Source organism: Aythya marila (genome assembly GCF_965140915.1).
Source record: "Aythya marila genome assembly, chromosome: 5".
Lineage (NCBI taxonomy): Eukaryota > Metazoa > Chordata > Aves > Anseriformes > Anatidae > Aythya > Aythya marila.
The window spans coordinates 6926344-6940003 of NC_139046.1; the positions used below are offsets into that span (position 1 = coordinate 6926344).

Here is a 13660-nt window from a genome sequence, read left to right on the forward strand (position 1 = left end):
GCAGGGCTCAGAGAGCTGACATGCCCTTCTCAAAGCTGCTAGATTCCTCTTAGGAAGTCAGCGGGCTTTTTATTAGCTAATATCACTCTCCTATTTAGAAAGTTAAATAGAGATGGCAAAGAATTGAGATGTTAAAGTCATACAGTTAGCAGAATTTCAGATTTGGAAAACACAACTGAGGTAAACAATTGTTACAGGCACTATATTTGCCATTCCTGTGCTTCTACTTTGCAAAAAGACTCTGTCGTACAAAGGCAGCCTGTGCTGCTGTACAGCAGCAAGCCTTTAATCTTAGTCTATCTTGCACTAGCTAATACTCAACACAGCACTGAGCCTTGTTTTGCTGTTTAAAAAAAAATGACCACTGTGTGCAAGCAATTTTTTCTTAACCAGTGAAATGCCCAAAGCAGTGTAAAATTCATGTTATGCAATCACAGGAGAGCAAGAACAGCTAAATCATTCCAGGAGATATGTTTAGCCAAGTGAGAAACGTTGTCTGTAATCATCTTTCCTCAAGAATGCTTGGGTACCACTTGTAAACAAAATTGCTTAAATCACCATTTCAGAATTCCATCCCTTCCCAAGAAAATATGCAACTAATCATTTTACAAAAGTCACCATTGAAAACATGCTTAAAAAAATGAAGCAGTAGCAGAACACAAATAATAATAAGAAGCAGCAGTGTTTCCAACTTAGAATAAATTCCTAACTCAAGCAATTTCACACAGAGCTGTCCTTCAGAATTACTGCCCTTCCTACGCGGAGCAAGTGCAGCACAGACCAGACAGGCTCTGTGAAAAGCCTGGAATTCGCCTTTTTTTTTCCCCCCGTCTCTTTTTTTTTGCTAATGCTGTCTTTTAAAAGCCCCAAACCACTTGAACTGCTGTCAGCCTGCTCTCCTTATAGAGATTCTGTAGTTGCACAGGATCAGCATATTGCTGCAATCTCGTTCAGACCACCTTGGAAAACTCGTGGGTCTCCTGGGTAGGTGCTTTGGGAAAGGGGAATTCTACAAAATATTCTTGGGTTTTGTTTCTTTTAGCTCTTCTAAGCCCCAATAATATGCATTTCCAATGACATTTGTATACAGCAAATCCAGCTACACACTCAAGACGTCCCTATAGAACACCCTAAATCCTCGGGCAGACCTGCATGGGCACTGCCCTCCGAAATCAGCCTTGGCAGGCACCAACATCCCTCCAGCTTTGGAGTCGGCTGCAGGCGGACCACTGTGCTCGAAGCAGCAACCTCTGCCAGCACTTTGTGCTCCTCACTACAAAACCACATTGCTGTTTTCTAACACAGCTATTATTTCCCTGGTGTCTTTAAAGCATGCAAAACATCGGTGTCATCCAATTTATCCAGCACATTAAGTGTTGCTTGCCTGAAAAAACTCTCAGAGGACAAACTCTTTACGTCACCTTTCTGTGCCACTGTTGTTTTTATTTAATACTTGTGTTATGAAAATGCATGGAGGACTAAACTCAGGGCAAGATACCATACTAACAATGCAAAAATGTTCTAATTCCTGCCCCAATTCACTTCCCCTCTAATAAAACAAAATGTAAGTAATCCAATCCTGGCTGAGATATTAAGTCCACGTGTAAGTCACTTAGCTAGGAGCACAGCAGCTTTCAGCAATTTAGTAAGCGAGCCCAGGAAGAAAGATTAGAGTCTGCCTCAAATTTATCTTAAAAAAATAAAAAAAATAAAAAAATAACTTTGAAACTAACTTTAATCATTCTGAATGTGAAATCCCATAGACACCCTGGTCCTTTACTGCAGCACAGCTTCACTGACCTCAGGAAGAGTTTCAGACCAATACAGACAAGAGAGCGTCCCTGTGAGCTGCCCAAGAAATGGCACTTTGTCCAGTTCTGGTCACAGGTTCTCCCCCACACATTCCCTTATCCTAGAGTTAAACCAATCTCCACCTATCCTGCTTATCTTCTGAATGCTGCCGCTGAAGATGTTCTCTATTAAAATTATGCAGAGCACAACATAGATGTAGCAAGACTGAATTTAAACTGAAGCTGTAGCTCTCACCACAGGCACACCGGCACCCTCAGGGAGCAACCAAAAAACAGACTTCTAGCTATAGACAAACAAGAGCGCTTGCTTCACACTCCCAGGTGAGAAAATCATGCTAACGATAGATGTTCAGACATGGGGGCTTGCCTTGCAAACCCACAGCCTGCAGCTAGCCATGGCTGCGGTTTCAGAGCTTGGCCAAATTTCCCCAAACCTGTTTTGGCAGAGAATTGTGCAGCACTGCATGTTCAAGCATCCAGCAAGGGACTAAAGCAAAATGTGTCAGCAGGACAGATCCCAGCCCCACAGCAAGGTGCTGCTTCAGGCTTGTAAGGGGCTATGCACAAGGCAGCGGCCAGATGCCATCAGCAACAAGCATGGGTGCAGAATTGGGTCCTGGCTATTGGGGTTGAGTAGGGCTTCTCAATCAAAACTGCCAGTCACTGGACGTGCTCAGTAAACAAGGGGTTTAGACTGACATTTTTCTGCAAAGAAGGTTATTAGGATAGCGATTCCAAAATCATCTCCTATTACCTAAATTTGACAAACCAAAAAACACTATTTTCTAGCTCACCAGGAGAATAACTTAAAATCCAGGCTAATCACCAAGCAGTATGCTGTTAAACAGGCTAATTAAATGTACTTCCACAGCTCACTTAACTTCCTGACATTAGTCTTTGGCTGCATACTCCTTCCAACAGCAATAAAAAAAATAATAATAAAAAAAATATGTTTATTCTAAAAATCAATAATTTCATTTTGCTCTTCTCTATCAGATTTCAACATTAACCTGGGAACGCCACAACACTTACACTGACCTCTTGTGGCAAGTGCTCGGCAGCGCTCAGATATCCCAGAGAACATCTCCTACCCCATCCCGCTCCCAACAAGATGCACAGAAATATTGATAACATGCAAATTTTACAAAGCTGTAAAGGAGATCAAGGAAAAGCTTGTAAAGATCCAGTTATTCCTTTAACTAATTATATGCCTTTATTCGGGGGGTCTACATTAACATGATGGTACGGAGCTGTTGTAATTAAAAAAATAATAATAATAATAATTAAAATTAAACCACCTAAATCTCCCCTGACTCCAGCAGGCATCAGATATGCCTAATTTTCAGGATTTGGCCAAGCTGACTGAAGGAGTAAACAAAACGAGGCCCTTGCGATGGAGAACTACTCAGAAATGTCATCTAGTAATGCTTCTTAGTGTAACAATCCACTTTGCATTGATTTACATATCAGCGGGTCCCCTGCAGCCACACAAATTGCAAAATCAACCTTGCACCCAAAAAAGCCCCAATAATTTAAGCTCCTTAGTCATCCCTTCACTGACTTCCCCGCAGCCAACAGAACCAGAGGATGGAAACTTTTGCCCCATGATTTTCAGCATCTTTAAGTAGAGATTTATGCAAGTGCTGAGGTCCAGATTTTTTTTTTTGCAGAGGATCCCTTATGACAGACACCCTGTAAACTTGAAGTAACTTGCTTTAAGGAGCTTTTTTTCTTTTTTTTTTCCTGCACCAGCTGTAGTTTAGGTTGGAGCAGATGAAAATGCAGCTTGTTTTAATTTGAGGGAGAGGAGTCTACATGTGTCCTGTCCAGTGAGAACAACGTTTTGTAACCCTGCCTGTAAGAAATCAGGTACGCTACATGGGGTAGTAGGAAGGATGGAAAAGAGAGCAAACACCTATTTTGTCAGTAATACCAGTCTAATAAAAATGAAGAGGTGTCTTAGTGCTATAGGTGTGATGTTCACATCCCCTCCTTCCTGGGGGACCTGCCTGGCCAACAGTCACTTGGGAACTGGGTTGATCCTTTCCCCATCAAACCCAACAGGGCATAAAGCTCTGTCTGGAGGAGATGATTTGCAGGAACATGGTGCTAAACTGTGCAAGACCTGGAATTAAATGTTAGCTTCATTAAAGCTTATGGTAAAATTCCTTACAGAGCGAAGATTTCAGCTGAAGTGTCAAACACATTTGCGAAAGACCTGAAAAATGCCTTTTTCCAAGGAAGCTTCAAAGAGTTATTGCAATAGAAACAATAACCAGTAATGATGGCTGCTATCATATTTGTCTTTCGCTAAATTATGCCCCGCTTCCACGCTGTTAGCACTTTTTATTGCATATTGCTGCAAAGTCCCAGAGTTAACCTTTTTCCAACCTCAACCAAATTACACCCAAAGCAAATTACGCTGGTAACACAAGCTTCATGCTTTTGCTGCTACAAGACATGAAAGGTGAAGGCAGATGGGCAAGACAGACACATTTCTCTGCCTCGCATCTGCGGCTCAACTTGCCAGGTTCCTTCTGCAGATGGGGCAGGAACACAAAGCCCAGCCCTGCTCCAGGGATTTGCCCAAATTCCCATTCCACCTCCGTGATGCTGAGCTGAGGTCAGTGCCAGCAGGAGCTCTGACTACACTGAAGGAGCAACCCATAATAATGATAGTAATAACAGGCACAGACTGCTGAGAACATCTTAGGAGAGAACATTGCCCTAAGGATGGGCCTTATTAAAAGCCCAAAACGGTAATGGCAGTAGAAAGCAGTCACCTTAATGCGATTTAACCCACTGCTCCCACAAAACCCTTTTTCTTTCAGCTTAGCAAAACACCTGGTGTTCTCAAGATCAGTGCACAGCCAAGGCTGAGGAGAGATCATATCAACCTGCAGCTCCCAACAAGAAGGACTTTACTCCATGCATTTTCACTGTGCTTTAAAAAAAGTAAAATGTAATTGCACAGAGTGCACTGATCACCCCAAAGATAGGCCTGTGTGCCCAGAGGGCTTGTCCCTGTAGTCCAAGGGCAGCAGTGGGGCTAAGGAGGGACCCTGCTCCTTCCTGAAGATTTTGTCTGCTGGGAGTAGAGCACAGTTGTGGGGTGGCTGGACAACTCGCAAAGCAGCTCAGAGCTTACTGTCCACCCCAAAATTATCTGGAAGCCACCTGCAAGGTGCTGCTGCCAGCCGCTGCTCTACAGCACTTGATAAGCTCCGAGGTCTGAAGTCACCTCCAAGAGGTCCCCCCAGCCTGGTGCCCGGACATCCCACCCTGCACCACAGCCACCCCGGCTCCTTCTGCACCGCTCCTCGATGTTTCGCTCACGGCTGACCCACATGGAGCATTTCCCTCACGATTTTAACCTCCTCCATAGCCAAAGCTAGGGCAAAAAGGAAACGTTCACGACGTTCCTGAACAACAAATCCCTAAATAATGCTGAAAATCACACTCTGCTCTTAACACCAGGCCGGCCATCACACTCACTGCACACACAGTTCCCACCAGATCCATTCCAACTTTCTGCACTTGAAAAATATTGCAACTTTGTCTATAAATGCTTTGTTCGGATCCATCTCTGCCAACTCTAATTTGTCTGCACCCATGTTTCATTTTTGAAATCCATCGCTTTCATTTCAGACCTGAAGAAGAGCCTATCTGTCAAAATACCTAATTTTTCCCAGCTGTACCTGTTAGCCTAACAGAAGATATTACCTCTATCTACAAGCCTTCTCCTGGTTGTTGAGAAAAGATTTATGGACAAGAAGTGTGATGGGATTGTGTAAGTGTGAGAAATCTCAAAAGAGAGTGTTCTTTAACTAGGACAGACAATGGAAAGGCTTTTTTTAAGGATGCTGAAGACGTATTTTAAAAAAATATCATCATTCTTTCCTTTATCCTGTTCCTCAATTTGACGATGAAAAATCTCTCTGAAACTGGTGAATCCAATATAAAAACAAAACCCAGCACAGGGTCAGCAGACCAAATCCTAGCCTTCTACCAAGCACTGGCAGGAGATACTTGAACCAGATTTGCTCTAGTGGATACCATTAAGTTCGGATTAAACAGTGCTGAATCCAATGAAAATTACTATTTCTATAAAGGACAAATAAGGCTATGACCTGAATGATAAAAATAAGAACTAAATTGCGTTTCAGTGTACAACACTGACCACTAACATGAGTTAAAAACAGATTCCCAATCCACTTTTTGCTTCGTTGTCCAGTGGGACAGATTTCCCTCCATAACATCACCTTTAAGCAAAGAAAAAGCAGAATGAGTGACCAGATCAGCACCATTTATACACCCAAATTAGGCCAGGTTAAAACCTGAGGGGGGCTAATGTGTTTTTAAAGTATAATGTTCAAAAGCCTGCTGAGGTTTTCTGGGTTTTGACATCTCAAAGCTTTACCGAGCTTTCACCAGGGAGGACATGTGGTTCAATCAGAGCATGACACAAAATCATGGTGCTCCCACACCACGGTCCCAGCTCTGTCCCCAGCTTGCCACAAGACCCTGGGAGAACAATTGCTATGCCCCAAGCCCCTTTTACACCAGTTTTAAGAACATGTTGGCAACACCTTTGTGTGTCTGCTTCCACAAGGAGCTGTAAAGTGTAATTAAGTTCCACTTCGAAATTATCAGAGGGAAAGTGCTATATAAAACCTTATTAATTAAGCTTGCATTTAATATTTGGGTAAATAAATATACTATTGCAGGAAATTAGCTTCTAGTGATTGTGCAGCTACAGAGCTTGACAGAGCTGATGGGGTCAATCAAAAGTTGATGTCTTAATGCAACATTTTAAATTCCAGGTCCTCAGTTGCTCACAAATTCACTAGTTGCCATCAAAACCAAACCAAGCCAGCACACCAGACTGCGTTAGTACGAACAGGAGGTAAATCCAGACTGGTGCAGTGGAAAGGTGGAAGGAAACACTTTTCAGCAACGTTTCACATCACATTAGTGTCTCGATTAATAATGCATGCAGAAACTTCTGTCCACGCTCTGTTCTGCCCACCTTTCCCGTTCCCACTCTCATGCAAGGCAGGGACAGGCTGCCCAAGAAGAAACCTTTCAGCAGATGCAAAGTTGAGGTCTTTTACCAGACTTAACTCGCAGAAACACTCATGTTTCAGTAGTTCTGTGCCAGTGCATAAACTAGCTAAAACCAGAAGGTAAGCAGCACAAAACCTGCCTAAAGCAGCATCTACATTCACACACCTATAGAGATGCCTGCAGGCACCGTAACTTTGACGGATCTGTGCACAGCACTCTTGGCCAGTGCTTTGCAAGGGGCTGGAAGGGGAAAGCAAACCCCAGCAGCAGGGAATTATTTTCTGCCCGTGTGGTTCTGAAGCAGTCCCGTAACCGCTCGCCCAGCGGAGGAGCGGCACAGCGGTGACTGCAGGCACTTCTGCCAGCTTTCTCCAGGCACAGGGTTTTACCAGCGCCCCAGCCACAGGCACTGCCTCGTCCTCTCTCCCGGCACCGTCGCCACACGCTTTAAAGTGAGACAGAATTGCAAAGACTTCGAAACGCCGAATGAGACAACGCAAACCCGAACATTGGGGAACCAACGAATGAGAAAGAGGGGAAAAAAAAACACCCGGCGAGCGGAGAGAAATGACAAGGGGTAACCCTAACTCCCAGAAGGGGCTCACACCAACACCTGCTAGAGACCCGCTGCCTGCAGCACCGACGGCGGGGTGAGAAGGGAGCGGGGGGGGACAGGGCAGGGAAAGGCTGGGGCAGGGAGCTTCAGGGATGGACGGACGGACGGACGGAAGGATGGATGGATAGACGGAGGGAAGGAAGGATGATGGACGGCCGCCTAAAAGCAGGGATGCTCCTTCTCACCGCTGGAGCGCCGGACGATGTTCTCCAGGAAGGTGTTCTGCGGTGCCACCAGCCCTCTCTTGCCCCCCGGCATCCTGCAGCGCCGGGCTCGGGGGCCGGGGGTGCGCGGCAGCGGCTGCAGCGGCGGCGGCGGCAGCAGCGGCGGGGGGGGGCCGGCGGCGGCTGCTGCGCCCGGTGCCCGTGAGTCGCGCAGGGGCGGCCGCGGCCGCTCATGGTAGTGGCGCCCCCGCGGCGGCTGCAGCGCGGACTGGGGCCGCGCCGCGCACGGCGCCGCCGAGCGCCGCCGCCCGCCCCCCGATTTCCCCCCTCCCTCCCTCGTTCGGTTGTGTGTGTCCCCCCCCCCCGCGCCTGCGCCGCCCGCCCGGGCCGCCCCGGGCCCGGTAAGGATGGGAGGAGCCGCGGCGAGATGAACCGAGCCGGGCTGAGCCGCCCCGGGATGCCCCCCGTGGGGTGTCCTCCTCCTTTTTGCGCTGGGGTGGCTCTCCAAAACCCCTCCGTCTAAGTTTTCCCCCTGAGCCAAACCCCCAAAAAATTAGCAAACCCAACACTAAATCCCCGGTTTTGCTTCTCTCACATATTTATTAAGACGGCGTTCCCATGTGTTTTGGGGGAAAAACGATCACAAAGTGCCACATCGCATAATTTGTGCGTAAATAACCACCATAAAGTGCACTGAAACGTGTTAAAACGCCAGCCTTGCGTGAAGCCATCAACCGTTTGGGGAGGATTCGTCCCTTTTTTAGGGAGAGCGGGTGTGAGGGGGAGGCAACAGGAGGTGGATTTGGGGCTGGAGCCCTCTACTCTGTCATTTTATCCAGCTCCTGTGCCGGAGCTCCGAAGGAGCTCAGCGCAGACACCGCACGCTAACTGCTGCGTAAGCTCTTCCCCACTCTTGACCCCGCCGCATTTCTCCCTCCAGCCTTTTCATTACTCACACGGCGTCTTTTCAAGATACGGACAGGAAAATCCTGGAAGGAAATTCTCCACCTCTTGCTTCTGCCTCTGCTCATTTTGCACGCAGCTACAGGCTAGCAAGAATCGTGGAAGGAAGCGAGAGCTGGAAACCTGCTGTTAGCTTGCCTAGGCAATCTCTGCACAGCGTGCCCCAGTGTGCTGCTCTCTCCCACCTGCTTCCAGCACCCCCCTTTCCCATACTTGGTCCAAAAAGTTGCACTGAGGTCTCCTGCACCCATCCACTAAGTTAAGCACACGTTGCAGAGCCAGGACTGCTGCTGCTGCCAGCCTGCCCACAGACAGCTGCTGAAAAGCAGAGCTCTGGTTCTGCTTTCATTTAAATCAATGCAAATCGGGAGCAGCTCTATTACAATCACCTCGCGAATGCTGATCTAAAACCACTTTGCGAGGTGAACTATTTGTCAAACACTGGCTCGCCCCCAGCTCTGAAATCTTCAGGGCTTTCCTTAGTGGTGTGGTTTGAAAGATGCTCCTGCTGAGCTCTGCCCCAGATCCCAGGGAACTTGGCTCCTGCTAACCGGTGGGTGGAAGCAGCACCTTCCTTTCTTTCAAGTAAGCAGGAGACATATAAAGACATCTGTTCACAGGCAAATACAGTGTGACTGACCTGCCTGGGTAGTATTTATCAGACCTCTGCTCACCAGCTCCTGCTGTTCCACCCAGTTTGAATTATTATATTCATTTTGCATCCTTGCTTTGAAACCTAGATTTCCCTTCCTGCCTCAGATACACAACATTTTATCAATGCATCGACCCCTTTCTTATTGACCCTTTCTACTAAACATCTCCATCACTTCCATGTAGGCAGTAACAAACTCCAGAGGACACCTCATTTTTTTTCCTGGAGCACTGGATGAGGCTAAAGATAACCTTGAAAACAAGAGTCTGATAAGGAAAGCAAAGTGGGAACTGCAAAGAGATTTTCATCTACTTTTTTGGCTCTTCAGACTGTGCTTGCAGACAGCATTATGCCACCACCATGCAGGAAGCTGTTGGAAAGATTTGAGGTCAGTGTAAGTAGGAAAGAAGCAGTTGAGTAATTTCTTAACCAAAAATGCCCCAGTCACAACCAGCTGTTCTTAAACACGGCAGAAAACCCACTGTGGTTCAAAATGCCTTTTTTTCTTTTAAACCCAGAATTATTTAAGTCAACACAGTTGGAGCTTTAGGGAATTAATAAGTTTTAAAAACATTTTTAGAAGTCTGACCTAAATGTAACCACACTCCTGATGGAAGATCAGCACTTCCCCCCTACCTTTCAAACTTGGTTTCTTTAAGCACAGAAACAAGCTTTCCTTTCCTAAGTGGTGCTAAAACAAAATGAGTGCGTTGCTGTACCAGGATAAAAGAGTAACCACGATTGCTTCCTTTTCTTCTTCACCATTTCTTTTCCTCTGCAATTTCAAACACCTGTTTGGTGTGCTTTATGTCTTTACTTGTACTCCTACAAGAAGCCCGATACCCCATACCTACTGAGCAGTGGGCAAACATCAACTCACACAGCGAGTGGACACAGCACACGCTGCAAAGCTCAGCTACACCTGGTGAAGAGCTGACCCTTTGAATCTAAACCTACAAAACAGGCTTATTTTACTTCAGGGAGTACTAACCATTTCAAAAATGGTTTTTCACAGAGCTGTGAATGTATTTTCCACAAATGTATGAACAAAGAATCCTCACCTTGGACTCAGGGGGCACCTAGAAGAGGAGGGAGCCATAGGCCAGCACTCACAGGTCAGACACCGTTCTCTGATGAGCCACCCCAATGCCCCAGGTCATTAAAAAATATGAGCTGCTGCTGAACCCTTCACAGCATTGCTGTTGCTGTCGGTGTTTGTATGTAACAAGGACTCGGGTTCCCTGGGAGCAGCGTGGGCATCCACCAGGAGCCACCCATGTAGGTTTCAATGCCCTGTGAGCAAGACTGAGGGATGGGATGCCCTTGGCAATGCTCAGAGCTGTTTTCTAGCCCAAGTGCACACAGAAGACTTCCCATTCTGAAAACAGTAATCATGGTGAGCACAAGTTTTAGTTGTAAGCAATGGGATTTGCACACATCAGTCTATGATCTCCAAAACTAGCAGTGGTTGGTTTCCAAGGGATTTGTGTCTTGTGACTTAGGGGTATATTGCTGAAACAGAGACTCATGTGGGAAACAGGGGAGAAGTCTGAGGCATGCTGTCTGCAAGAAAAGCAGGTAGAATTTGCTCACTGAAACCCAGAGAATCTGTACATTAGAATACAATAGAAAATACCTTTTGGTATCTGATGAGGCAGGAGTTCCTCAAAAAATCTTTCACCATGGTTAAAGCATGTCTGCTGCCACACACTAGAGTGAGACAACAGGTGGGCCCACTGTGCACCTCTCTTCTTCTCCTCAGTGGGGAGTAATATAAGATCATTCTCTTTTATTTGTTCCAAAAACCTGCCCAAGAAGCATGCATGGGACTCACTGAAAATCTGTATGAGGCAAGCATCTCTAAGCCCACCGTCCCTTCACCATTCAGGTGAAATCTGAGTTCTGAACTCACCAGGGGGGGTGCTAGAGATCATCTTCGACATATGACAGAATTACTTGTGTTTTTTTTTTTTTACTACAGACTTCAGAAAGGAGGAAATAACTCTGCACGTAGAGGTTTTAAACAGCTGACAATAACCAAGGTAATAGCTGGCAATACCAAGAATGCTTAGGAGGAAAAAAAAAAAGTGGGAAGAGGGAATACATTACAGCTTCTTTACTATTTCTTTATCTTTTGTTTCTTTTCCCTTTAGAAATTTGAAAAAGTGGTTTGACAGACAGAAAATCAATAAAAGCCCAACAAAAGTTGTTGCTTTTGATATAAAAATAAAAATTGACGGAAAATATTGATGAAAACTCAGAGCCAAAGTACTCACTGGTATCTGATTTGGCACCAGTGAGAATTCTTCCTTCTCTGTTGTGTCATACAAGTTAAGTCTCAACAACCTGACCCAGAGGTTATGGATCTCCCATCCCTTAACATATTTGGCAGACCAAGGCAAAGGGATGCAGAACTGAGATGCCCACAGCATTCAGAGAGGGTTGGGTAGCTGAGGCAAGCACACAGGAATTTGGAAGAATTAAGGCTTCCTGTGTATCGTGCATCTAGGATGCACTCAGGATAGTGCTCAGTGAACGGGTAACTCAGTGTTTCCCCTTTACATTTCTCATTCAGCGTGGCCCTGAGCCATATTGCTGGGATCCCAGCCAAACTCTGCTCAGGCATGGAGTGATTCATTTCTTCGTGGTGCTCTTCACTAATCTCCTAGTGCTTGGTAGGCACCAGTGAATTTCTGCATTTTTCCTTGTCATAGAGGGATCAGACAGGAAATGGGCACAGTGAGATTAAGGTCAAAATCAACCTGAAGTAAAAATCAACCAGTGTCCAACCTGAGACATCCAGGAGCTTATGGAAAAGACCAGAGCAGGGGGCTCTGGACACCAGGCTCAAGTTACTCTTGCAGCTTCATGGAAGAGCCCTGTAACAGATTCAAATATAGGTCTTGCTTACTTTTAGCATGAGACATTTTAAGGACCTTGCCTTATTGCTTCACACCTTTCATTTTCACTAGCATGCACACCAAAGTTGTAACAGGCCAAAGGTACAGAGACATTGCAGGCAAGTGGGAAAGATGTATATACACACACATATACAAAACTTTGTGTGGAACGTAACTGCAAACTGTGTCACAATGAACATACATAAAGGAAGAAGTAATTATCACATAGGTATAGCTTCTCTTTGGTGTACATGACTTAGAAACCCCAACTTTACTTTTCCACAAACTTTTCTTAAGCAGAATCTGAGGCTTGGGAAGAAAAGCCTGAGGAATAGTCTCATTTTATGATCATTGTTTTTCATATTTCACCTGCAAAGTCTGTGCTTCTGTTATCATCAGACCAGCTGTGCAGTCACAGGGAGCCATTAGAGCTTCCGAAATGACCTCAAGTAACTTCTAATTTAACCATGCCAAAACTTTCAAAGTCCATTATCACAGCACCAGGCAGGTTCTGCAAGGTCCAAACCAAGACGCCTGTGGAGCTTCTCGCAGGAAAGCAGGGAAGTTCCTTCTCTTCAATGGCACAGATTTCATATTTCTAATCCTGCAAGGAAAATTTTGCAGATGCTGCAGCACATTCACTGCTAGAAAAACAGGTCCCGTCCTTCAGGAGAGAAGAGGTAGGAATCTCAAACTTCTGTTTGGAAAGGTGAGGAAGACAGAGACTTCTGAGGTAACCTAAAAAAAATAAAATAGTAAGGCCAGTACCACAGGATGGCAGCTTGTAGCTGCCTAGAGTGAGGTTTGAATAGATTGGATGCAGTCACAGAAGTCAATGGTGTGAATGGCTCAGTAGGTCAAAAGGGCACATGGAATAAGGGGAGGAAACATTACTCCAGCATAAGGACAGCAAGTGTCAGCAGTGAGGTTAATCACAGGGGGCTCTTACGGGCCCACGCAATTTCCTCTTCCAGCCTTTCTTCCTGAGAAATAAAGCAATTGGAATCAATAATTTATTGTCTGACTTTGCAGAGAGAAATCACCGGATTAATTACAGAAAGCCAAGAAAAACAGACTGATGTCCTCCACTTGCCTTTTTTATTTATTTATTTTTAGGAGAAAAATATTTCTTTCCACAAATAAGTAATGCCTGAAATAACAACCTTCTGAAGATATGATTACAGAACATCCCTTTACCTTAAAAATCATACTCTGAGTTATTTCTGCCAATAGCTGAATCATCACAGAAAAGGTTCAGGTTGGGAAACAATCCACAGTTGTATCTCCACAGATATGTTTTGTACTCAAAGTAGTGTCCAGCTAAAAAACACCTCATGGGGTGGGTGTTGGACTGCTTGGACTAGCAATAAACCCCAGATGCCTCATTGATGGGAAACTCAAAAAATGTTATCCTAACAGCAAAAAAATGGAGAAATTGTCAGGCAGTAGTGGATGAAAGTCTTGGTTAAGTCTTACAGAGACCCCAA

General features: G+C 45.4%; 1 protein-coding gene across 1 annotated transcript in view; it reads right to left on the reverse strand.

Annotated features, from left to right (window-relative positions):
* Positions 1-7767, reverse strand: part of KCNH5 (potassium voltage-gated channel subfamily H member 5) — a gene marked incomplete at its 3' end in the record, with an annotated part of 152876 nt that extends 145109 nt beyond the window's left edge. Inside the window, exon 1 of the mRNA XM_082761191.1 lies at positions 7680-7767. Within this exon, the coding sequence (XP_082617317.1) occupies positions 7680-7752 (73 nt within the window). The 5' untranslated portion in view covers positions 7753-7767. The remainder of the gene's footprint in view (positions 1-7679) is intronic.
* Positions 7768-13660: the final 5893 nt, after the last annotated feature.